The sequence below is a fragment of the Pan troglodytes genome, chromosome 8 (assembly GCF_028858775.2).
Source record: "Pan troglodytes isolate AG18354 chromosome 8, NHGRI_mPanTro3-v2.0_pri, whole genome shotgun sequence".
In the NCBI taxonomy this organism is placed as follows: Eukaryota; Metazoa; Chordata; class Mammalia; order Primates; family Hominidae; genus Pan; species Pan troglodytes.
In genome coordinates, this window is record NC_072406.2 from 128,206,210 (window position 1) to 128,233,221 (window position 27,012).

General features: G+C 45.5%; 1 protein-coding gene across 8 annotated transcripts in view; it reads right to left on the reverse strand.

Annotated features, from left to right (window-relative positions):
* The window catches only part of GFRA1 (GDNF family receptor alpha 1), a 217,126-nt gene that overhangs the window by 21,563 nt on the left and 168,551 nt on the right, over positions 1-27,012 (reverse strand). For all 8 annotated transcript variants that reach the window (XM_063782157.1, XM_063782156.1, XM_063782155.1 and 5 more), the window contains 3 exons: positions 12,629-12,738; positions 9,669-9,803; positions 5,737-5,918 (listed from right to left, as the gene is read on the reverse strand). In XM_063782157.1, the coding sequence (XP_063638227.1) occupies positions 5,737-5,918; positions 9,669-9,803; positions 12,629-12,738 (427 nt within the window). The remainder of the gene's footprint in view (positions 1-5,736; positions 5,919-9,668; positions 9,804-12,628; positions 12,739-27,012) is intronic.

The window sequence follows — 27,012 nt, forward strand, 5'->3', positions numbered from 1 at the left end:
TTTCTAAGCTTGACACGACTCTGGGGAGATAAGGAAATGTATTGAGGCTTTTTTGGGAGGCTGGCAAGGTGTGAACCTAGGCTGAAATCCAGTGAATGTGGCAGGTTCTCTGCTCCAGGCAGATGCCCACCCCAAGGCCTCTGCCCCCACCCCACACAAAGAGGGGCCCACGGTGTCTCTACTGTGAACCCCTTAGGGCTAGCATGGTCTGATGGCCAGAGAAGACCGGGCAGCTACTGGTGGAGTGGTTGGGGGCAGGACGGCTGCCCTCTGCATGGTTGATTTTAACAGGAAGCATGCTTTCGAAGATTATCCACATGGACCCTTCATCTCTTTCATGACTAGGCAAGCTGCTTTGTGGTTTCCTTCTAGAATGCTGTTTTAAAAGTCCCACCAGGATGAGATCCGTCACACTGGTCCTCCATGTCTCACCCACAGATGTGTTTTATGTGACTCACAAAAGTAATCTCTAACTTTGAACGTGGCTTGTGCTGTTTACTGGAGCCTGTGCCAACTGCCCACAGCTATCCTCACCTACCCTGCTCGCCCTGGGGCTGAGCGTGTGCCCCACGGTCTGTCACGCATTTCCAGGGGCAAGGGGCTGAAGGAAGGCAGAGGCAGCGAAACCTTCTCAGGAGGCCTGAGTCCCAAGGCTATAGCTCCCAATCCTTGTTACTCTATTTGACCACAGAAATCAGAGGTCGACAAACACCACATTAAGATGTCTTCACTGTAAGACACCAGAGTTAAGCAGTGTACAGTGATGCAAAATAGAGAATTTTTCTAACGTTCCAAAGATATTTACTTTAAATAAGTAACACACACACACAGTCCATTTGGTTTAAATATCCTGAGCTTTTTCCAGCTACCGGACCACTCCAGTGCACGGAAGATGAAGTAATTGATAGGATTATTAATGTTTCTTTGTTTTCCATATGACCATTTCATATAAGTCGAAGGAATAGGCCAACAATAGCACAGCCTGTGCCATGCTTGTCACTAATATGACTGCCAATTAATCCTGAAATGGGAGCTTGGTGGGTAACCCAAAACCCGGTATTTTATCACCTCAGGGGGTTAGCACTTGGACATTTCTGTAACATTTTACACTAATCAATCAACTTTCCTTTTTTAAAGCAAAGCCTTTCATAGGAACCATGGATGCGTCCTATATTCACCAGATCCATAGCCACCTAGTTCCCCAAACAGAACTGCGTTTGGTTTGTTGATAATTACACTTCGGAGCAGACTTTGGAAAATGTTTATTCGTGTTTCTTCCCTTCCAAGGGGGAAATCTATCTCAAATGTTAAGACTGAAACTCAAGTCCCCAAGAGTTTTCTCATATTATTGTATATTTTAAAATATTACAAGAGGGCGCTTCTCAAGGGAAGTGAACTTTAGAGCTGCCAAAGATAGTTGACTTTCTCTGAATCTGTTACCAATGGATCCCAAGCTGGTTAAAGTCAGTTCTATTCTGAGTCATGACACATGTGGCTGGGACAAACGCCATTCTAAGATATTTCTAGGACCCTCACCCTCCTCCCCGGCAAATGATAATTCATCTGGAGACAGCCATGCAGGCAGAGGAGGGTCAGATGGGGAGAATTAGTCTCCCGGGAGCCCTCCGCCCAGGCAAGAATCCTAAATCAGCTGGAGGGACCACATTCTCGGGATGAAGGCCCTTCACTCATCACTCTCTCATCCCCCTCATCCTCTAGCCTCAGATGATCCTTTCAACCATTCTTCATAGAGGTCACCCTAGAAAATCAGCAAGCTGCAAAAATGTTACTGGCAAACTGTCAGTCCTTCCCCTATGTTGTCTCCTGGAATTGAGGCATGAAGAAAGAAACCCAGTCTGAAGTCGGAGCTTTGCCTCTGTCCCCCTTATTTGCATCAGTGAACCTCACAAGGAACTAGGACATGCGGCTCTCTCAAAACCAGCTTCTCCTTTCTTATTCTTTCCTTCTTCCTCACTGTCTATTCTTCATCCAGAGAAAGAATCCCAGCTGTCCAAGGGTCATGGAACAAGGCAAAAGTGCCTTGGCCTCAAAGTTAGAAATCTTAGTCTGCTAGAGAATTACTGTGTGATTCTGGATATGTCACAAGCCTCTCCCTGGCTCAGTTGCTCCATTTGTAAAAGGCAAGGATGTCTGCCACACCTGAGTCATGCGGCTGCTGTGAGGAGTGCAGAGGGCAAAGCACACAGAAGATTTTGAAAAATAAAACTATACACCTGTTAGTGTAACCTCCCACCAATGTTCCCTAGTACACACCCAACACCCCACCCCCAAGGAAGCATAGCACCACCTTCCATCTGTTGTAAAGGAACCAAGTGGCCACTGACTTGGGATCAGACACCAAATTGCATGTGACATTCATAGAGCACCATTCTGGAACGTTTACTCTGCTTCATTTAATCCTTTCAACTCCAGCAGCTAAGCCATATATGTGCTTTGTAGATGAGGAAGCTGAGGCTTAGAGAAGTTAGCATGCTTGCAGAGGCCACCATACTGGTGAGGACAAGAGCAGGGTCTGAAATGGGCTTGGCTGCCTCCCCTGCCCTTATCCCTTATTCCCTGCCTCATTTGTGCAAAAAGGGGCTCATGCAGGTCGTCATCTTAGGAGTCAAAGTGAGGTTCCATGGAACCCTAAGGGCTCCCTGGGAGTCAAATGCTGTTTAGCTCCAGGACATGTGGAGACTGTGCATATCACAGGGAAGAGAGGTGTGGCTAGAGCCACCTTTTGTTCCTCCACAGCCCCACGCCTTCATGTCCCCCTCTGCCAAGGAGTTAAACAGCAGCCCAGAGATAAACATCATGCTTTACTTTTTGTTTTCTGTTTTTGTTTTGAGACAGAGTCTTGCTCTGTCACCCAGGCCAGAGTGCAGTGGTGCAATCACGGCTCACTGCAACCTCCGCCTCCAGGGTTCAAGGGATTCTCTTGCCTCAGCCTCCCAAGTAGCTGGGATTACAGGCATGCACCACCACGCCCAGCTAATTTTTGTATTTTTAGTAGAGACAGGATTTTACCATGTTGGCCAGGCGGTCACAAACTCCTAATTTTACTTTTGTCCTTCTGTTTAGAAAGCAGAGTTCCTATCACTAACAGGAAAGGAAAGACATGGTTTCTGGGGAATAGAGCGCCTGTGTTCCCTGATGTTGCCGGGACAACCCTGAGGCAGTACAGATCCTCCTTGCAGGGAAAGGTGTTTGGACAGATCTGTGTTGGGGGCAAAGCCACATACTGCACTGTACCACAGGGAGCCCAAGTCAGGATTTGGGCGGGGGGCGGAGGACAGGGGGCGGTGTGGAAGAGAACACCTCCTGTGGCTGACAGACCCCTCTCCTCTCATGGGGGAAACTCCAATTTCATGGGGTTTCCAATGATGACTATTCTGAGATGTCACCTATTAACTTCCAAAAATGTTGACAAGTTGCATCTTGCCCAGTATTCTAAGTTTACTGACAAGGTAACTTTTGTTTTTGAATGCTCATCTCCACAAAGTTTCTAAAACAGAGAAGGGACTTAATAAACAGGCTGAACACTGAACGCTGCCTCTGCAGTCACCCTCTGTGCACTGAGACACGTGCAGAAAAGAAGCTGGTTTTGCTGTAGCCAGAACTTGCCTTTTCTTTCCAGAAACCACCACTGGCTTCCCATGATCACCTTATGATAATAGGATCCTGCCCCTCACCTGACCACTTGTCTTTACTGACACCAGAATCTGAATGGGCCCAAGAAGCTTGGAAGGCTGACCTAGGAGGAAGCAGGGTGCAGAGCACCCGCTGGAGACGGAAAAAAGACCCTGTTCCCTGCCTGGCTCTAGGCCTGCTTTCAACTCGCTGGAGGACTCAACACATCATTTCCCTGCTCTGAAACTCGGCCTCGCTGCAGGATGGAGCAGTTCCACGCCATAGTATTTCCCAGAGCTCCTCCTGGCTCTGGCTTTCTCTACACAGTGCTTTGGAGAGAGTAAATGCCCGGGAAATGCTTTAGAAGTATGAAGCACATCTGGTTGACCTTGGGCTGTGCCATTTTGTTATCAGCCTCTCCTTAGTGTTTTCTGTGTGTGAGTGTCTCTGAAGACTGTGTGTTTGGGATGGAGAACCAGAAGGACAAAGGACAGAGACACAAGCTCAGATGAATGGCGTGGAGGACACCCAAGATGAAGAGGGGTCTCGAGATACCAAGCAAATCAAAACAAGTTTCTGAAACTTTCTAGGGAATGAAGTGGGTTGTGGGTCAAGCTAGTATTTGGTGAAAGAAGGCATCTTGTGAGAATTCTAGTGAGGCTGACCCTTGATGGGGGCTGGGGGCCTCGATGTGCTCCAGTGATAAGCATGAGGCGACAGCACAGTGCTTGGCACATAGGCCACCAAACATCCCCTTCTCCAGCATAGCGGGAGGCAGAAGCCACCATGTGGTCACCATTTCCCTCAAAATACAGGAAAAATCACAGAAAGAATGAGGCTCCTGGGTTCCCAGTGCTGACTCTGTGACCTATTAGCTCTGCAGACTTGTGCAAGAGTGATCCTTCTCTGAGCCCCCGTGTCCTCAAACGAAAGAAGCTACGATACTATAGTGACAGCGGCATCAGGAGGATAACACCCAAAGGGGTAAAGAATGTGAGGGTACCACTGGGCGCGGTGGCACAAGCCTGTAATCCCAGCACTTTGGGAGGCTGAGGCGGGCAGATCACAAGGTCGGGAGATCGAGACCATCCTGGCTAACATGGTGAAACCACGTCTCTACTAAAAAATACAAAAAATTAGCCAGGCGTGGTGGTGGGTGCCTGTAGTCCCAGCTACGCGGGAGGCTGAGGCAGGAGAATGGCGTGAACCCGGGAGGCGGAGCTTGCAGTGAGCCGAGATTGCACCACTGCACTCCAGCCTGGGTGACACAGCGAGACTCTGTCTCAAAAAAAAAAAAAAAAAAAAAAAAAAAGAATGTGAACATACCCTGTGAACATACAAATAGGAGATGTCTTGCCAAATAGCTGAGTACTTATTACTATGAAAAATCAATAAAAAAGCAGGATAAAGACTCTGCTTTCGACTGAAGACAGGAAATCACCACTTCTATCTTGCTGTGGTTCTGCCCTCGCAGACCTGGATTAACCCCAGAGAATGTTCTTGACCATTCTCACTGGACTGTATCCACATGCGGGGGTTTGCAGGGCAGCTTGTGCCTCCTCACGGCTCCTCCTACTGCCAAAGAGCACTTGCTTTTGCTTCTGAAGAACCAACCCGTCAAGCAGTCTGCATGGGAATTAACCAGCAACACTGTCTCTGGTTTACCTTTAGAGACAGTTAAATACTCCATGCCATGTGATGATGACAAACTCAAGAGCTCCTTTCCTTTCATTATGCTGCTGCTTTGCAGAGAACACAGAATCAGCATAATAAATATGTAACCAAGCCAACCTGACAACCCCACGCACAAAAAACTTCAGAGATGCATCTCCCCAGAACCCTCATTGTATAGGTAAAGAAGGTAGGGCCAGAAACAAGCCACACTCCCAGTAAACGACACAGTCAGTTCCATAGTCGGACTTTCTCTGCACTATATGACAGGTCACAATCTTCACTGGTTGTGTTTAAAATGCAGTTTTGAGACTCAAACCCGAGGAGCATTCGTCATCTCTCTCTGCATACATTTCAGAAAATGAGTCTGCCCGTGTTTCACCCCCCCACCAGGAAGGGAGCCCCAGCAAGGAATCTGGACGCAGTTCTCACCTGTAAATTTGCACACGGTGGCAAAACATGAGTGGGAATTTCATTCTCAGACCCTGCTGGCCCCAGGGGCTTGTTCTTAACCCGGAGGGCAGTGGTGGTAGTGGCAGTGGTGGTCTGTACTGGGAAGGCTGGCTGCCACACGGTCACATCGGAGCCATTGCCAAAGGCTTGAATTGCATTTTCTGCAGTAAAACGGGAGGAAATCCAATTTCAAAGTCGAGCAGCAAATGTAACAGACAGGATATACACAGCCAGAGAGGCACACTAGAAATTCTGATTATAGCATTGGACTTCTCTGAACAAAACGCATCCATCCATTTGCCCTATACATGCTGAGAGCCAGTCTTTGGGGTCAGGTGCTCAAAAATCAATTCAGTCATTAAACCCTGAGCTGGACACTTAGCTATGCTCAGAATGCAACAAATATTTATTGTGTTCCTGTTTACGTGCCAGGTGCTGAGCAAGATCCTTGCCCTAAAATATCCATCAGTCAAGCCCTTTGAAACCCAGCCTCAGTACTGTTACTTGGGATCATAACTGTCCCATTTTCCAAGAAAATTCTTGTGCTCTGTCAATATTCTATATTAAAAGGAAACTAATTAGTGCTTTTTAAAAAAAATCCTAATCATGAGACTGAGGCAATTCCGTGGCATTCACATTAATATGGCAGGCAAAATGGAACCAGTTTCTTAATAAAAAAAAAAAAACTACCCCAAATCTCATCAGTATCTAGTGAAAATTTAAGTAAGATTATTTTTTCTCTTTCTGCTCCAGTCTTCCAAACAAAATCTGCATAATTAGGTAGGAGCAGCCCTGCTTAAATGAAAAGTTTAAAATGTAAAACTTCAAAAGCTTATTACAATTTCATAGGATTAGATTGTTTTTATGGCAAGAGTAAATTGGTTGTGTGTTGTTCCCCTTCCCAAAATGAATAAAAAACAGTTTCTAATCAGGTCTTCGGGGATTTAGCCTGGATTTAGGGTTTTTTAAAATTTCATATTCATTGTATAAAAAACCAAACTCCTCCATTTGGGACCTGAATGTGCAAATTGTTAATATATGACTCTTAGTTGGCATTTTTCTATATACAAGACAGAATAATTTAAGCCTAATCTTCCTCTTAGAAGTGACATTTTGTTCTAAAATTGTTATCCTTTAAGTTCAGTAAATTGGAAGCTTGTTTTCTGCACCTTTACATTTTTGGGGGCTGTAAGAAACAGCTTCAAATTAATATAAAGGCTTTTTATGCTCCCAGCTATGTTCCATGGCTTAACTGGTGAGTGTGAGGCAGAGAAAGAGGCACACAGGGACCAGTTCCCTTAAATGCCCAGAAGAACCACCACTGCTACCCTTGCTTTTGCTTAAAACATGTAGATTCAAGAGACTCACAGTTTCTTGCAACTACCTGTGCTTTTCCCAGTGTGTTTGCCTTGCCACATCAGCGGTTCAGTTGTTCACTTGCTCATTCATTCATTCATTCAAATGTTAATAGAATATCTACTAAGTGCCAGGCACTGAACTATGCATGGGGCACACAGTAGTGAACAACAACATCAACAAAAGATAAAAGTCCATGCCCTCATGGAGGTCACATTCTGGTTTTGCAGGCAAATAAGTGAAATACATAATACACTAGGCAGTGAGAAATGCTTGGAGAAAATGAAGCAAGGGAGCGCCAGAGGCATTGACTAGGGAGAGGGAGTTGGTACTTAGATAAACGGATCCAGGAAGGCCTCCTGGTGAAGGTGCCATCTGAATAAAGACCTGAGTGAAAGCCACTGATATCTAACCTCACCTCCATCCCATTTGTCTCTTCCCCATGCATCTGTCATGCACATGGCTTAAAAACAATTGTTTCCTCCCCCAAACCAGAAATAAACAATTGGCTAGAGTTGTGTTCATGAAAGGAGAATCTGGGAGAGGTTTGGCTTAATCTGAACGGAGCAGAATTAAGTTTCTACATTTGGGCTGGAATCTACAAATTGCAATTCCTTCTAGTTACAAGAGATTGAACTGATGGCCCTGTGTCTTTGGGGCTCTGTGCCCCATCTAGTCATAGTGGAAATGGAATGACTGTGAAAAATTCTGGCTGGCTTTGGCCCCTGATGCAGACAAAATGCATTTATTTTTATTGAAAAGTCATTAACAATGAGACACCAGACTATTCTCTCCTTCACCAAAAAGGTTATAAAGCAGGAACAACTTTAATTTCCCTGTGAGGGAGAAGTTTTCCAGCCAGCATGAGCAAAATCTTTTCTTGCACTGACCTCCATTGTCATTGCTTTATCTTCGTTAAAACTTGCATTCTGCCAGAAGGATGTGGAAAAGAGGAAATATACATACATACATACATACACACACACACACACACACACACACACACATTTTCAGTCAGGACCAAATAAGAGGTCCAAGTTGTGATTCCTTGGTATGCCCCAATGTCATAGTGAAGGTCTCCTTACTTGACACTACTTTTGTGGGTGTGAATTTCACTTAAGAATCCAAAAGCTTGTTTTATTTTTAAGAGGCCCAAAGCAATTGACTACAGCCACATTATTTGAAGTGTCTAGTAAGCAAATGACTTCAATTTTTCCTATCAACAAAGTAAATGATGAGGAAGTTTTAGAGTAACACACAAAAGCTTTTGTGTGTGTGTGCGTGTGTGTGTGTGTGTGTGTGTGTGTGCATAGTAAACTATTAGCTACCAACCAAGCATCATGGAGAAATTGTCACTTGAAGACAGGGCTCTCAGAGGGGTGGGTGGCTGAGCCTTGATTCCTAGAAACTTAGTCCACCCCTCCCACCAGGAAGTCAGACTGACATGGTTCCTGAAGTTCAGGCCTATGTTCTCATCCAACAGGCTCTTCAACATCGGGGTGAACAAAGCTCTTAGGACACAGGGGGCCGCAAAAGGATTCACACTTCAGATCCTAACTCTGGCATGCGAGGCTTATGTGAATTACCAGGCTTTACTCAGCTGTATGGCAGGATAAAACCACCTATGTCTATGAGGACTCTTGTGTAGATTACAGTAAATGAGAATGTATATTTTACACTCGCTATAGAGTGAGTTTGAACACACAGAAGATACCCAATAAATGGCGGCTGCCACAGAGTGGGTTGAAATTTTCAAGTATCTCAGCTGGATCGTCATCTAGGGTGTGCATATCTGGGTGGATATACGTGAGTCCTGGCACTGTGCTTTTGGAGTTTGATGAATGCCCATTGTTCACATCCGTCCATTTCTCTCTATCCCTGTCCCTTTGGGAAATGTGTTTCCAAACTGCCTAAAGGACACTGCAATAAGAACAGATTCTGCTTTCAAGCAGGAGCCCCCTCCCTCCTCCCCAGTGCTTATCTCGCCTCCAGAGATAACGGGCATCCCGAGCCTCCTGCCTGCATCGCCAGTTTATCCCCTTCAAGAATTGTTGCTTCTCCTCTGAGCCAGCCCTGAGCATCCAAGGGGCTATTGATGTTAACATTCTAATTTTTCTCAGAGAGTCCTTGGAGGCCTATCCCCATCTAATTTGTCTGAGCTTCTCACATTGTATATTCCGCCCAGGTTTCAAGAACCTTTGGAACAGACTCTCCGCAGGCTGCCAAGATCAAAATTTGATCTGCGGGTAGAAGCGTTCTTTCCCACATAATGTACCCTTAGTTATTTGAATCTCTTGCTCTCTCAGGCCTTTGGATTCACAGTCTTAGCAGCACCCAGTTCATCACTTGCTGGGTTCCCTGCTGCATTACACGGGGTGGCCCACAAAAGGAGCTGGATTTACCATCAGTGACTAAGCAGAAAGGGAGAAAGACAGACAGAGAGAGGAAGCAGGCACAAGGTACAAGAGGTACAGGCACAAGGTACAAGAGGTACAGCTGGAGCTCGGAGAAGAAAATGCGTTTGCTCCTTTGTTTCTTATTTTTTACAAACTCACTAAGACATGTATTGTCCTTGAAGAAATTCAAAAATTTCAAGCACTCTTCTAGGTCGTTCCCACTGTTGCTGCAGTCACACCATGGGGCCACACTGAGGCTACTGGAGTCTATGTAGTTGGGGGTCATGACTGTGCCTAAAAGAATAAAAACAAGGCATTTTATTGTTGTATGATGATACTTTTCCATGGCCTAAAAAGAAACCAATATTCCTCTGACGGCGGATGCACCGTGGATAATTACAAACATTGTATTTGCTGAGTGGGAAATTATGTTAAGCAGTGCATTTTCTCGGCAATTTATCTTGAGCACATAAAATAATTTACACATTTACTTTAAAAATTATAACAGAACTCCTTGAGCTGCACTTAGGGTATTCCTTCCTGCACAAATGGTATGGATGTCGTGGAGTAGGAAAGAATTAACTTAGAGAACGCATGAGTTGCCAAATCCCTTGCATTTTCTTGAAAATGTCATTAATCTTCATAAATAGATAGAGCTGGGTTTACATATCTTAAACAATTTTGTTTAGGACTTTGAATCCACTTCCCCCAGAAGCAAATGGTTTCTTTAGAGTGACATAGGGAAGCTAGAAGCTTCCTAGCGGTTAGCCTGCACCCTGAGTGTATATACATATATATGGGGTCTTCTCAACTGATCTAAATAAAGTCTTCCACGTAGTGAAAGAACTGGAAACAAACAATGGAAATTCTCTAAGTCAACGGCTCCTAGAGTATTGCCTGTGGACTCTCAATGGTGTTCAAAGAAATGCTGGGTGGTCCTTCCTGCCTACATCTTGTCGTGATATTTCTGATGAGTTCTAAACTGGCACAAACACACAAAGTATTTATACTTAATCCAAACCAAATGTCTTCTCCTGGGTGGCTGACACCAGGCAATGCCCGCTGATGACAAGAAGGCTTTTGTTTTTATATATTTTCTGGATGTAAGAAGTAATAGGTGGTCAGTAGTCCGCAGGGTGTATTTGGATCACAAACAGAAAAATAATTTTGTTCTAAACTTCTCTGAGTCAAGGGCATACTGTCTTTGCCCTATATTCTTTACTGACTTGAACTAAATAACATCCCATTATACCTTGGGATGAACATTTTAACCTACTGCATAGAGGGAACTCCTAACTTTGGTTGAGAAAGGAACAGGCACCCTAAACACTAGGGGAGGAGGTTAAGGTCATTGGATATGCCTGGTGCCACAGTGGGCCCCTGGCATACATGGAAGAAGTAGGAATAAGCCTTGTCCAGAAGGAAGTTGGAGAGGAGATCCAGACCCAACAGAGAAAGACATTTTGGTCTATGCAATGCATTGCCTCTGCCATTGGGCCCTCCATTCATCATCCTTAGGTGCGTAAGGGTTTAACGGTTTGCCAAGCCTAGGAATAACTAACTTCATGGAAATGCTGGCAGTACCTGGACTTGGCCCCTCATAAAGAGGTTAAGGAGCAGGTACACCTGGGAAGGGCACTGACTGAAGTGTTAACAGGGACTACATCCATTGACTTAGAGGAGCTTGGAAAAAAACTGCTTTTCTGTTTGTGAACCAAATACTTGTTGTGGATTACTGACCACCTATTACATCTCACGTCCATAAGATGTAGACACTGTTAGCAGATGCAGCTAGAGTTGAGTTGGAGATACTCAACATTTTCTTCTGTGGGCTTCTCTGTATTTTTAAAACACTTTTTACAATGAGAATGCCTTGACTACTTTTGTTATTTCTGCAATTCCATAGTTGATACATCATCCCTAGTAGAGATTAACTTACTCGGGAAAAGGAGAGAGTGAATGCAAGTTTGGAGTATTGGCTTAAGGAAGGTACACTCATTGGCCCAATCAATAAAAATAGAAAATACTTGGGGATCTGGGGAAAGCTATTACCCACAGCAGGGCAGGTATCCTTCCAAAAAGTGGGAGTAAAGAATGTACCAGGAACCTGTCCATCCCTGCATTAAGTACCATTATTGATTTTCCCAAAGCCTCCTGCTGAAGATGCTCTGGTGACAAAGAATGTAGTCTGTGCTGTCATTCTCCGGGAGAGGTTCTTCCTAGTAGTGACGTGTGTGACCCTGACACAGACAGCCGGCAGGAACACACACCCTGGCTGAGCCATCGTGCTTCTGACAACTGTGATTTTCCTCACCCTTCCACAGCCTTCACTGCATATTCCTTCTCAAATGCCAGTTGAGATGAGCCCTGCCACCAAGGCTTCTGCTGTCCCTGGTACCTGGGACACCTGCCTTTCCCCCTGACAGCCCCTGGTATCCAGGGGTCCAAGTTTGCTTCCCTTCTGACTCTCACGGCAGTCATGTGTAATCACACTGCTCAGAATGCTGAGAACATGGTTCTTCTAAAGCCTTGGGTCTTGAAAGACAGAAAATACGGTTACTGCTATGTCTGTTTTCAGGAAAAAAAATTTAGCCTAAATCACCCACTGCACACTGGGAGTTGAATTACCAAGAACATTAACAGCAAGCAGGGCCCCTGTATTTAGGGTTTTTATTTCCAAAGGGCCATTTCTGGGAAGCAGCCTTTTTGATTTCCCCAGCCTGAATGACTTCCTTTTCTCCAAAGTTCCCTAATTCAATTAACTTTGTTTGACTCGGTTTCTTCTTCCATAACCAAACATTTTTTCTCTCTGCTTTTGTTCTGCGTGGTCAGTTTCCCAACTGAGACGCCTCGCCCGTCTGCGCACTTGCAGCCTCCCCACTCCTTAGTAATCCCCGCTTCCTGCCTCTGCCTTTCACGCATCCATTATCCCATTTTTTTCTTCTTTTTTTTTTCTTTTTTTTTTTTACAGGCATGTCCTCAAGGATTTAACATCCAAACCCCAGCCCAGAGGTTACTGTGAGATTTTCACTTCTGCAGACATCAGCAAGGCGCAATGGGAAGAACGCAGGTATATGCAAACCACACTCTTCTCCCGTCCTGCTTCTCCCAGATCTTACCAATAAGCCCTGAGTAGGCGAGGAGGCAGTCAGCGTAGTTTTCCTTTAGACAGCTGCTGACAGACCTTGACTCTGGCTGGCAGTTGGTAAAAAAATCCGCAAGGCGAGATCTACAATAGGAAAAAAGGGGTGGGGGGTGGAAATGTGCTTTAAAACATCCTAAGCCTCCGGACAGACATGTTTTCTTTATTCCTTTGTTGATATGCCTTTTTCTGCACACGCACACACACACACATACACACAAAATACGTAGAAAACGTGAGCTAAGAAACTTGGCATCCTTTCTCATTCAACCCCCTCATGTCCCTTTCCCCAGCCCTCGCCCACCTGTGTGTCTCTGTTTATTCAGAGAGAAGTCTTCAGGGCCTATAACTGGAGGAATCTAGAGGCTTTGAAGTTTCCATTCAATATTTATTTCTGACTAGACTTATTTGCATCTTTAGGAAATATGCTTCTCCACACACTCACCGGAGATCCACACTGGGAAAATATTTACTTTATACAGAAACGTGTCCCTGGCATCAAAATAGGATCCTACAGCCCATCTGCTCCTGTAATTCCTACTGGCTTTAAGAATGTGTGTGTCTGTCTTGTAAGTCACCTCTCATCCACCAGCCCAGGGGTAGTGATTTATTCCAGCCGAGTGGCACTGGGGAGGAGCCTGCCTTTGGGGAACAGAAGGGGAAGCCAAGAGGGACAGAGAGGCTTGCTCTAGGCGGGTGGGCCTGTGGTCAAGGCTGTGCCTGGGGAGGCTGCTGCAAGATGCGACAGCTGCCTGCAGGTTGGAATCTCTCCAGGGGCTGGCGCAGTCCACCCAGAAGCCCTGGGTGGCAGTGAAGATGCAGCAGCCCAGAAGGGGACAGAAGCCGCAGACACGCTGGTCTGCGGAGAAGAGGGCCCTTTGTGGCCAACTGGCTGTTTTTCCATCTGAAGAGGATACTGTTGGAGAAATCCTGAATGAGAGCTGGGCCACCTCTGAGGTCATCTCGGCAGACAACTGCTCTGTTTCTATTGGAAGTACACAATGGACTTCACAAGAATTTAAATTATCTGGCAATTATGGGAGACAATGGGAGGCTGTCTCAGTTCTCTTCTGTCTTTAGCTCACCCCAGAATTGGCTGTCGACATACCCAGAGCTGTTTTACTTCTTTCCACCTAAGAGACTGTATTTTCTTGGCACACTTTACGATATAAACGAGCTTGGTTTGGTGGAACCAAGACGGATAGGATGTGTGGGGATCACAAAGGTTTCTAAGGAAGCGCATTATGCATCCCTTACCCGCAATTTTAACTAGAAAGGGCATTCAAAGACCTGATGGAATTATCCAAGTCCGCAGTACGCTGCAAAGGCATGTTCGTGTGGGGTTCTCTCCTTGAGCCCTTGTAAACAAGGCTTGCCCAGGCTTCCCTATCTGATCCCATCTTGTGTGCTCTCTATGTTCTGGGGGCCTGACTCCATTGCAGTGAATGCCCGGAGCAGATACTGGAGATCTGCTTTATTTCCTTTGCACAGCACCTGACACTCCTCAGAGAGCTCCTGTATAAGTCTCCCCAGACAGGGCCGTGTGCCGAAGCTAAGTGCTTTGGCAAAATCCTGCGAATGTGGCTGGAGTGTGCGCATGTGTACGCACCTGAGTGGCAACCACGGTCCGTGCCTCGCTGGTGTTTCCTGACTTTAATTGAACACACTGAAAGATATAAAACCTGCCTATTTTCTGTAGCCTGGCTAAAGGATTTGTTTTTCAGAGGAAATCCCTAAAGATGGCTCGGGCTTACTCAACTGGCTCCAATGGCATCCAGCTTGGATTGAGTGTTAATTTCAAAAGAATTTTCCTGGTCATGAAAGTTAATGATCTAGTGACACTGGGTTTCTAACTTTGCAAAGGCCAACTGCAAGTTCAGGCAGCTGGGGCTCCGGTTCTGCACACAACCTGGCTGCTGAACAGCTCTCTGACCTGGCAGCCCCACGCTCCCGGCCTGTCCCCCAGAGACAGACAAAAGGTCGCTCCCTCTCCACATCTCCTGTTTCTCACAGTCTCTCCAGCAGACTATTAACTGAACAACACTGTGATGAGGATTACTGTCCTTCAGTGAGAGACTAATGCCACCAGACTCATTTTGCTTAACAACCTCAGAATTGACTCACAATTGGACTCTGGAATGAAAGGCTAATTGAGTCAGTCTGCTGTAGAAAGCATAGCCCCAATTGGGAGGATAAAACAAAATATACTGCTCTGAGCAGAACTCTGGACAGGCTGCTTTTTGAGAGATCATCGGCACATATCCTGGCCCTATGACACACAGCCAGTGGATGGGAAGAGAGTTTTGATGTAAGGGTGAGCACATGAGGCACTGTTAAAACACTAACATTTCCACGTTTTATCACATTTGACCACCTCCCCCTGGCAGCTATACTTGGAGACAGGATGCTCACATTATAGGATTCACATGTTACGGATGGAAACACTGAAGTAAGAAGTTTATACAGCGCTATGCTGGGGCCAGCTCATCACTGGTGAATTGGTACAATTTCAGGAATTTTGCAGGTTGGTTAATAACATTGCAGTGGTAGTTTGAAAGTGGCCATGGTGGGGGGATTTACACCACGGTAACCAGCAAACACTATAAATCAGGGCTTTGTGTTGTTCTTGGAGCACTGGTTGTTAAATATTTACTGGCACGTCTCTATTTAAGAACCAGTATGATGTTAGTAAATCCCACTGATAAAGCATGCATCATGTCTCCAGTTGAGTCCCAACCCTTCTGGGACAGGCTTCCTCTCCCATCCCCAGTCACCCTTGTGCCAAATGAAATGGGGCAATAGCAATTAACCTCTGGTCTTCAGTACTTTCCAAAGAAAGAAAACAGCTCCACTCCCCCATCCCACTAAAACATCCTTCCTTCCCAACATCTCCTTCTCCTACCATCACAATCCTCTAACATCTCCTAAATTATGCATGCAAATGGTCACATATATTGACACAACAGCTGGATTCCTGTCCATCCCACTGACTGATGTGTCAAGTGCCATGATATAATGATGAAAAAGACCCTGTCCTTGAACTTATATAACCCACAATCTAGGTGCCAAGAAAAACAAGTAAAAAGATTATTATAATACAGTGATTTGTTCTTGATAAAAGGTAAGAATGAATGGCCACTAACAAAAACAATACCTAGCATGAATGAAGTGTTCAGTGCATGTTAGGTATATCTTTACAAACTTTTACTTTGTATGACAGCAAAATAATTGTTATTGTTATTTTATTATCCTAATTCTGTAGACAAGGAAACCAAGGCTTAGTGAGGTTAGACTAGAATAAAAGAATCAGTAGCAGAACGAGGATTTAAAGTCATACATTCTGACTCTACCACTTAAGGTTTTACTATGACACAGCTGCAGAAGCTGGTTTCCAAGAGGCTGTGATATTGGGACTGAGACTTAAAGGATGGGTAGAATTGGTTAGGTACAGGTAGAGCAGGGTATTCCAGACAGAAGGAAGCAGCAAAGTATAAAGTAATCACACTCACAGTAAGACCTGCATAACAACTACGAAGTATTTGTACATGCCAGGTACTGATTTAACGACTTAACATGTATTCATACATTGGATTCACACAACAACCTTATTAGGTGATACTTCCAATCAAGCCCATTTTACAGATGAGGAAACCGAGGCACGGAGCCTTTAAGCAACTCCTTCTAGGTTGCAGAGCTCTGTGATGGAGCTAGAACATGACCACATTCAATCTGATGCCAGAGCCGGAGATCATTCTCAACTGCTGCACTTAACAGGTGCATCGCCCAGAACATCACTGGTCACTCACTCAGGATGCCCAGGCCACAAGATCCAAATGAGTAGTGATGGGAAAATATGCTGATGAGGTCTTGAAAGCCTTTGAATGATCCAAGGGTTTAGGTTTTTATCTTAAAAGCAGTGGAAGCCACTGAAGGATTTTAAACCCGAGAAGTAACATGATCAGATTTGCATATTAGGAAGACTCTTCGATCTCACCATTGTTCGGCAAAGATATGCTTCAGACCTATTTTGTGCCCTCACTGTTCCAGCAGCAATGGGAAGAGTAAGAAATTTGCCAGGAGGGGAAGGGATGGTTCCCTAGGAGACCGTGGCCATGAACCAGAGCAAAGAACCGAGGGCCGGAAGAGGAGAAAGAAAGGAGGATGCCCGGAAATGTGGATATCAATAGAATGAAAGTCAAAACTTCGGACTGGAGGGGTGAGAACAGAATTGAGATGAGGACAGCTCAGCAGACAGTGGGACTCTGGTGGGAAAGATGGGGGAGGACAGGTTTACCAGGAAGATAATGAGGCTGGCGGTGGCTGTGTTGAGTTCCTGATGCTGTGGACAGCCAAGATGCTGACATGTTGTTAGAGCTCTGGCTGCTGCTTCTGTCCAGTCACCAACTGCTGCCTGAGCACCTACTGTATGCACAGCTCCAGTGCCCCAGGACAGCTCTTTTGCACACACTTCCCCCTGCCCACCCTGGGTTCACTGTATCACTGAATCACACTGTAATCAATGTCAATGGCTTCCCTGCCTGGGCTGCTGGGATACAAACAAGAAAGCTTGAATGTCCAGTATGGGATTAACAAAGAAACTCCTCAACTGGATTTCTTCTGGAGACATGAAATCTCCATGACGACAGCAATGATGAGCTCTGATTGTTTTTCTCCGAGAAAATGAAAAGGAAATGAATAGGTACTAATGTAGAAATGTATCGCTCTCAGTAAGAGAAAATCTCCCACCCTTAAAGAAGAGGAAAAGGCACACGAAATACCAAGATGGCCTTAGGAAATCTGCAGAAACCATGGTTTATGCAGAAAGCATCATATTAAAGGAAGTACACTGCTAATTGGAAATAGAAAAATTATAATAATAATAATATCTAGGAGAATTGTCTCAAACAGCAGATGGTCTTCTGACAGACAGTGGGGAGAAAATTATTTACCTACTTTCTCTGCAACAGTTTTAGGAAAGTAGTGTGATGGAAAACAGGTAAAAACATACCAGTAATGCCCAATTTAACTCATCCTGGATTACCATAATCCTTTAAATATTCTTCCAGAACAAATCCCATACTTGGACATAAGCCATGTGGTTGGTGGAATTGAGCCTTGGACTGAGAATTGTAAGATGTTGAATGGGATCCAGGCTCCGACTCATGAACCAAAGTTCCTGAGTGCATTGCTTCATGTTTAAGCTCCTAGCTTTCCCTTCCACCTCAGAAATACAGTCTATGGAATGCTCAAAGCAATCAATGTAGAGGGGTGGAAAACCCACTTGTTTTCATAGCATTATTATTCTTACCCATATTCCATCCTACTGTTATGATTTCAGTGTCAAGGGACTTGGTTTTCTTCGAGTCTTGAGAATAAGATTCTTCTAGTGGATCCCTTGTCTCACATACAAGACAGCTGAGGGCCAAAGAGATTAAGCCTTGCTCAGAGTCACATGGCAGGTGGCCACAGATGGCATTCACAGGAACATGAACTGCCAACCGCCCATATTGGCTCTGGAGGGTAGAAGTGTGGGGGCTGACTTTAATTTCTCTGGGATTTTATTACAGTCATCAAGTGTATACCTGCTTTCCCCTGCCACCATTGACTACATTGTTCTTCCTAATGTTCCACTGGCCTTAGAGACGTGACGGGTACTTTGAATGTATTGCAAGAGCACAGCAGGTGCCAGAGGATGCAGATGGGACAAGAGGGTAGTGAGTCTATCAGTGAATTAGGCCCCCCTTTATAAAGGAGTCTGTTGTACCCCACCAGGGACTGCACAGCACTGCAGGGCTTGACCACTGTATTAGTCCGTTTTTATGCTGCTGAAAAAGACATACCTGAGACTGGATAATCTATAAAGAAAAAGAGGTTTAATGCATTCACAGTTCCACATGGTGCAGAGGTCTCACAATCATGGCAGAAGGTGAAAGGCACATCTTACATGGTGGCAGGCAAGAGAAGAATGAGAACCAAGCAAAAGGGGTTTCCCCTTATAAAACCATCAGATCTCATGAGACTTATTCACTACCATGAGAAGAGTACGGGGGAAACTGCCCCCATGATTCAATTATCTCCCACTGGGTCCTTCCCACAACACATGGGAATTATGGAAGCTACAGTTCAAGATGAGATTTGGGTGGGGACACAGCCAGACCATATCGACCACTCAGGAGAAACCCAGAACTTTGGGACAGGATCTCCTTATCAATCTACTTGTATAAGTCGCTGGAGTTTTTCTCTAAACCCAACATGGACATTAGAGATTCAAAGTCTTGGCTTTCACGTCAAACCATTTAGTTTCTGAAAGCTTTCTCAGTGGGTCAGTTAGAGGAAAGAAAGTATGGTAGATAAGAAGATGCACAGGCTTGGGAGTGACACAATCTTGTGTCTAATCCCAGCTCCACTTTTCACGCAGCCTCTCACATCTTAGCAAATTATTCAACTTCTCCAAGTCTCAGTTTCCTTACCTGGAAAATGGCACCAGTGCTATGGTGCCATGTCAGTTGCTATGTACAGTCACTTTAAATGTCTGCTGTGAGACTTAAATGACAATTATATAAAGCTCCTCACCCAGAACCCAGAATACACCAGTTGCCCCCAAAATTTTTACTTCTATCCCTTCATATGTTCTCCCCAATTCCTGGTTCATTCTAATGTTCAGCCTTTGCTGGAAAAACACACAACAAGCTCAATAAAGAGAAACATACACTGTGTCTTAGTCTATCTTTGGTGGACCTTATATTACATACTTTCAACAGGCTACATCTATGTAACTAAAGGCATCAACTTTGACCAAAACAAATCTGAGAAGTCTGAAGTGAGGAATCTGTGGTGTTACTTAAAGCCTCTCTGTTACATGAACTCATAAAATAAAGGCACTTTAAGAAAAGCTACTTTTTCCCAGGGACTTAGAGCAAAGGGATATGTTTTTAAAAGGACTAAATATCAGCAAGTTTGTTATAACTGCTAATACCTTTTGCAGAATAAAAACAATTAGAAAAACATGCTGCTAATATTAGACCAGGAATGAAAAGGCTAAAACACTGGAAAGGTAATTGTCTGGTATAGTGACACAAAACAGATTTTTCCTCTCTCTGTTTTTAGAAAATTACCTTAGCCCCTATTCTCCCTCAGTCTGCTGTAACACACATCTGGAAAGCATCCTTCAGGAAACCAGGGCCTGTATTAAATACATTTTGCAGGGGGTGTTATTTTGTGTTGCTATTGCTGTCTGTGCTGTGCATCTGGCTTCCTGGAGCAAAGGCCTAGTATTTGCCTAGGAGTAGGCTGCGGAGCTGGGGAGCTGGGGAGCTGAGGAGCTGAGCTGCGATTCTCTCCCCGCCTAGGACTGAGTGTGGAGACGCAAAGGGTCTGGGGAGGTCCACATGCCCCAGGTGCAGATGCGCAAAGCTCTGTGCATCTTGCATTCATCAGCCCCTTAACACAGGTACCCACTGGTAGTGGGATTATTAAAGCCTCGCCAACTGATGTGCATATGGCAGTTTAGCAAGACAGCGGCCACATGTTGGTGAGAAACAATACCATAAGGTCTAAGGAGCCTTCAAGCCTTTCCTAATGCCTTTGTTTCCTGGGACAGAAAGGCCCCTGTGGCCAAGTACAGATCATTTCCTGCTCCCCTCAAATCCCTGCTCAGCCTCATCCTGATACATGGGGCTTCCCCGATCACTGTTGCTCCTCTGGCTCCTTGGCAGCTCTTGGCTGTGAGGGTTCTCCTTGTGGTTTGCCCAGCACATGGGCCATGGAGGCTGCTGTCACTGCACTCTAAGCCTGACTCACAGGGGCTCTGGCAAAGCTTCATGGGCTGAGAATGGAGTTCCGGCGATGCAGATGGAATCCCCCATTATTTCAGTCCCTGCGTCCTGCCTTGGGTATCTCTGCAGGTTGAGGGTTCAGCAAAAGCAGGCTGCAGGGCACAGAGATGATGCTTCCTTAGCCTTTCTGATTGCATCAAACTGCAGTAGCCCCCCGAGGGAAGTCTAGGTTGGCATCTGATCAATTTTGGCATCCCTCCCGAAGCCACCTTGCATGAACATTGACAGCCATCAGTCAACATTGACAGAGCAGTTGACAGGGCTTGACAGGTACTCTCTACCTGGCAAATTTGAAAAGCAAGTCATGGTAGTTGGCAAGAAAATCCATTCCAACTTGGAAGGGGCTTTCAGCAGCCTTAGATCAGATGTCGCTGAACTGCCCTTTTGCCAGGAATCCACTGCCCTCCACCTATTTCTCCCAGTGCGCAAACTGATGGTCATGGTACAAGAAAACTCTAAGTAGTAATGGGAGCACAGAAAGATCTCCAACAACCCTGTGCTGCATCACGAAATCAAATAAAATTGTTTTATATTACCCATACTATGCTATGTCCATTCACGCAGAAAACCTAGCTTTAGCTTTGGTAGTACTTGTTTTTAAGGGAAGAAATTGAAGAAGAAAAGAAATGGAAAGTTTTGTGGATGATGAAAGGATCATAAAGCTCTCAGATATTCAGTGGGATAACTGCAGGTGACAAATATGTTAAAACTCTTTAAGAGTAAACCTTATCCAATAAGTCTTTTATATTTCTGCAGGCAAACTTTAGAAATCAGTTTTGTGGCTTTTGGCCACAAGAAAAAATGGAAATCTAGATGTTCAATGAATCTTTCACCAGCAGAACCACACCTTAAAACTCTAGACCAACACAGTGTGAGCTTGCTTCATGGAGAATTCAGCAGCACCTCCACCTTCGGAAGTAAATGCCTGAAGTTGCCTGGTATTTATTCTGGAATGCTAAGAGGCTCCATGTCAACTGCTCAGGAATCCTGGGCAGCAAAGGTCACCCACCATGGCTTCATTTAATTATTTACGCACACCCTGTCTTCAGAAGTAATTTTGAAGTGCATTCAGACGTAGCTGTGATGTGGCAGAATAAATATAAAAATTAGTGAGAGAATTGGGGACCACAGAAAGGTAAGATAGAGGCAGTGGTTTAGCTAGTACAAAATGTACACATGCCCCTGGCTGGATGAAAACTACATATTTGGTTCAGAGATTTCCAGCAACCACTGGGAAGGGGGTTAAGATATTCATAACTAATTCCACAACTAGCTCATGATACCCCCAAATTAAAAACAAGATAGATGCTCAGAAGAAAAACTGCTTGCGGCAGGCAGAATGCCTACCTTTGGGTAGGCTCTCAAAGGCATCTGGACCTGAATTCCTAAAACCTGAGACCATTACAGTTCACGGCAAAATGGACTTTGCAGATATAATTATGGTCATGGATCTTGAGGTAGGGAGAGTATCCCGGATTTTCCCGGTAGGACCAATAGAATCACAGGAGTCTTTAAAAGTGGAATAGGGAGGCAAGTGAGGGTGTCATCGTGATGTCATGTGAGACTCCACCTGGCCCTTGCTGGTTCTGAAAATGGAGGAAGGGGCCATGAGCCTGCGTGGGGAAAGGCAAAGAAATGGATTCTCCTCTGCAGCCTCCAGAAAGAACTCAGCCCTGCTGACACCTTGATTTCAGCCCAGTGAGACCCAAGTCAGACTTCTGACCCTATAGATCAGTAAGAGAATAAATGTGTGTTGTTTGAAGTTTGTGGTAATTTGTTAACAGCACCAATAGAAAACTAAAAGACTACTAAAAAGCAGTAAACAGTAGGGGGTTTTCATACAGAACTTGAAGATGTACTAGGACTTAAATTTCAGCTCAATCGCTTACTAGCCATGACATTCTGGGCAAGTGTCTTAGCTTCTCTGAAGCCTAGTGATATAGTTTGGATGTGTGTCCCCACCCAAATCTCATGCTGAAACGTGATCCCCAGTGTTGGAGGTGGGGCCTGGTGGGAGGTGATTGGATCCTGGGGGCGGACTTCTCATGAATGGTTTAGCACCATCCTCTTGGGTAGCGAGTTCTTAGCTTCTCTGAAGCCTAGTGATATAGTTTGGATGTGTGTCCCCACCCAAATCTCATGCTGAAACGTGATCCCCAGTGTTGGAGGTGGGGCCTGGTGGGAGGTGATTGGATCCTGGGGGCGGACTTCTCATGAATGGTTTAGCACCATCCTCTTGGGTAGCGAGTAGGTTCTTGTGAGATCTGATCTTTTACAAGTGTGTGGCACCTCCCTCCACTTTCTCTTGGTTCTGCTCCGATCATGTGACATGTCTGCATGAGGAATACTTTCGGACTCTCAAAGGAATTATCTCGTTCCTGTCTTCCATCTTTCACCACTTGATATAGTTTGGACATCCCCTCCAAATCTCATGTTGAGATGGGACTCCCAGTGTTGGAGGTGGGGCCTGGTGGGAGGTGTCTGGGACACAGGGACAGATCCCTCATGGCTTGGTGCTGTCCTTGTGATAGTGTTCTTGGGAGGTCAGTTATTTAAAAGTGTGTGGCACCTCTTCCTTCCTCCACTCTCTCTCTTGCTCTGGCTCTTGCCATGTGAGACACCGGCACTCGCTTTGCCTACTGCCATGATTATAAGGTTCCTGAGGCCTCTGCAGAAGCTGAGCAAATGCCAGCACCATGCTTCCTGTACAGCCTGTAGAACCATGAGCCAATTAAACCCCTTTTCTTTATAAATTACCCAGCCTCAGGTTATCTCTTTATAGCAATGCAAGAATGTCCTAACACACCTAATATACTCAGGCTGAATGATAATAAGTCCCTCAAAATGTTCCTGGTAGGGTTAAATATACCTGGCACCTTAGCACCTGTTGACATCTATTCCTGATTCCTAGAGGAACAGTACCTCATCACAGCTGGTGTCTTCTTTTCTTCTCTGGACCAGCCCAGGGGGTCCACACTGACCCTGAGACCTTATGAAATCCTAGGGAGAGATGACCATGCTGGATGAATTCCCTTAGAATTCATCAAATAACTTGGCATATGAAATGCTTTGTCCTAAGGACAATTGATCCACTTTTTTAAGGTCTGCATGTGTTCAGGAAAGTCATGATGAATATCAGCTTTATTCCTACCATTAAGACCAAAGAGAAATTTCTCCTGTGAGTCTTCAAACATCCTCAAGTTTTTATAGACCAATGAAATCATACTCCCTTTTTTTTAATAGACCAATGAAATCATACTCCCTAAACAGGTCTAAGCAATTCTACAGGCCACTACCTGTGGACCCTCTACTGGTCTGGCAATTGAAGCATCAAGCCTGTGTTCATTTAAGAAGGTGCTGTCTGTACCCTCAGAAGGAAGTGTTGAGGTAAGTATCACAGCATCTTGATGTTTATAGTCAGAGGAACTGAACTCTAATGAGCTTAGGAAAAAACACAGGTAAATTATAGAAATTATCCCTAATGCTACCTGGTCTTCCTCAGTCAAACTTTGCTTCTTTGGAGGTTCCCAGAATATGCAGAATTAAAATGGCATGGGTTCTCTTGACTTTAATAATTTGTGAAACCCCCTACTTTCTCCAGTCCCCAAACGACAAGAGCTAAATATCTCTGGGTGCATAAGCCCCAAGTTCCGCTCCTTGGAATATTAATTTACCTTCCACTCATTAAAGGAGCCTAGTTTCTGAGAGCCCTGGGAGGGGGTGGGGAAAGGGGGTGGTGAATGGATTTCTGAATGGCTAACAACCTACACTTGCACAAGTTCGCTTTAAACAGAAACACATGAAAATGAGATTCCCTATTAATCTTTAATAGGCTTGCAGACTTCCTAAGGAAAATTATATTCAATAGTAAATATACACTAGGTCATTTTTCTTTCAGGAAAGTTGTTTTAAGGTCAACAGAGACTTTGAGCTTAGCTTAGCAAACAACTAGTTCCTAATATCTTCCTTCTTAGATAGGGCATTGAGAATATCACTATTGCTCAGGAGACAGGGAATTGTGGCATTAGACGTCAAATGAATAAATCACTCCATTGTCACCAGATGGCAATTTCCCCTTTTGGGGAAATTCCGTAACTCCTATTAGCAACCCATTCTCACACTCAGCATCCTCTTGTCAACAGCACCTCAGCCCCAACCCCATTTTCTACATTTTAACTAAAGCTCTTAGTGCTGCATTTAATGTTTCTCCTTTTTTTATTTCTTTAGGGCAAAGAAGCTGATTTCCAGGGTCCACATAAGCCATTTTCTAATAAACTGACCCCTCCACATCCCCTCCCAGCCGAGTGATCCCCAAGGCTTCTTTTAACCCATTCGTGGTGATCTCAAAGGTCTCCCAGAGCCCTCCCACCAAGTCCCTCACTGGCTCTGCGCCCCGAGCAGGGTGCCAGCTTCAGCCTTGCTGCCCACACCTCATCTCCGTCACTTTCTATTCTATATCTTCACATTGCTGATGGTCTTGCCTACACCAGGCAGAGAAGGAGAGCACCTAGAATTATGCCTTGCACAGAGCAGGTATTCTTTAAATAACTGTTGAATAAATGAGTTAATGAATGAACGAATCTGACTGCCATAGAGTAAGGCTCCAATCACCTACAGCTCAACACTCATCACGGACACTTGGTGCTGAAGGTTCAGCAACATTAACAGGTGCAGAGGAGGAACAGCAGCAGCCCAACTCTAAATGCTCCAACTACATTCACATAGAACCTGTCACTGTGCCGACTGCTTTCAAACCTGTGTCATTTTTGTGCAGTAACCGTACTAGCCAGGTTTGCCTTATTTTACAGTTGAGGACACGAGGTCCCAGAGAGGTCCACGACCAGCCCAAAGTCATGGAGCAGGCCAGAGTCAGAGCCAGGTTTTGGAAAGAAGCCGCAGCTTCTTGAGCTCATACGCACCCGCACAGCACTGAAAAAGAATTAATGTTCCCTCTTTTCATTTTAGTTCTTGGACTTTGGCTGCCATTTTAATGTGAAGTATGTGCTGCAGAAGCCCAAATCTGATTTAGGTGGATATGTGATCTTTACTAGGCCCAATAAAAGAATGACAGAATTAGTGGGCATTCTTTTTGGTTAATAGCGCTTGTAGTTTAAAAACATAAAAAAAAAAAATCTGTTGTTACTGTTCAGTAGGGCTCAAATGCAGTCCTGTGACACAGCTAGGAGGGGAAATCATCTGGGCCTAGGCCTTGCCTCTCTGGGCACCCCTTCCCCGGGCTGTGTTCCCCCAGAGGGCACCCAGAAGTCAAGAAGTGAGGACACAGAAGTCTTCCCCATACACTGAGAAGTAGGGCTCCCCGGGCCCACGGGGAGAAACCCGCATCCCCAAGCAGCCTTCCTTCACCACAGGGACCACTCCTGAGGCTGGAGACAGAGTGACCCAGTAGGGGCTGGCCTGGCCGGGACGACCATCATGGGGACCTGCCCTGGAAGAGCAGACATATGTGCAGAACCTTCCCAGAGCTGGTGGGCATGAGTGCCAATGTCAGGCCAAATCCCAACTGCCCTGCAGGGGTGTCTGGTCTCTCTGCATCTCAGTCTCCCCCTGTATAAAACACAGACACTTCCAGTATCTCCTCCACAGGGAGGGGTGAGGATTAGAGCCCATATCCCAGTGTCTGGCACAGAGTTCAGTGCTCAGTGAAGTGCTAGCTGTGAATATTGCTGTTACCACACTCAAGGTGCTCCCTGTGCCCGCTGCCTCTCTCCAACCACAGCCCTGAGAGGCAGGGATGCAGCAGGTGTCACCTCCCCAAGAGGGGTCAAGTGCAGAGGAATCAGGCAGACTTTGGAATCCTCAGCCTGGGAAGCTGACCTGGCAGGGGGATGAGACTTCAGCTAAGTTCTGGACGCATCTGAGGTCAGTACCCTCTGCTGCCCATGATGACAAGGGATTTCACTGAGCATTAAACTCTGTGCCAGGCACTGGGCTACGGGCTTTAATCCTCACCACTGCCTGTGGAGGAGGTGCTGGTAGTGTCTGTGTTTTACATGCAGGGAGACTGAGATGCAGACAGAAGAAACACGCCTGCAGGGCAGCTGGGGTTTAGTCTGACATCAGGGTTCCTGCCCACCAGTAGGAGAGGACACTCTCCCTCATGGGTTGGTAATAAAATCCCATGCACAGGCAGTATTTGGTGGCATCTCTTATACACCAGAACACACCCCTTCCGGCTTTCTCTAAGCCTGGGAATACTGGGGAGCCACCTAGAGAGAGTCCTCAGCCCAAGGCTTCCAGGATGGACTCATAAAATACCTCAGCATGCAGGAACCCAGGACAGAGACTGTTCACCTTCAGCTTTGTAGCCTGGCACCTAGCACATGCCTGGCCCAGGGTTCAAAAGGCAACAAACCGTTCAATTACCATGATCACTAAGCACCCACAATGTAAGATGCTGTGTAAAAGGTGGTGGCCGTGGTGGGACACGAACAGAGAAGGAGAAGGTGCAGTCCCTTTAGGATATGGAATCCAACCTCCTACCACCTGCATCTACCACCTGCCCTTG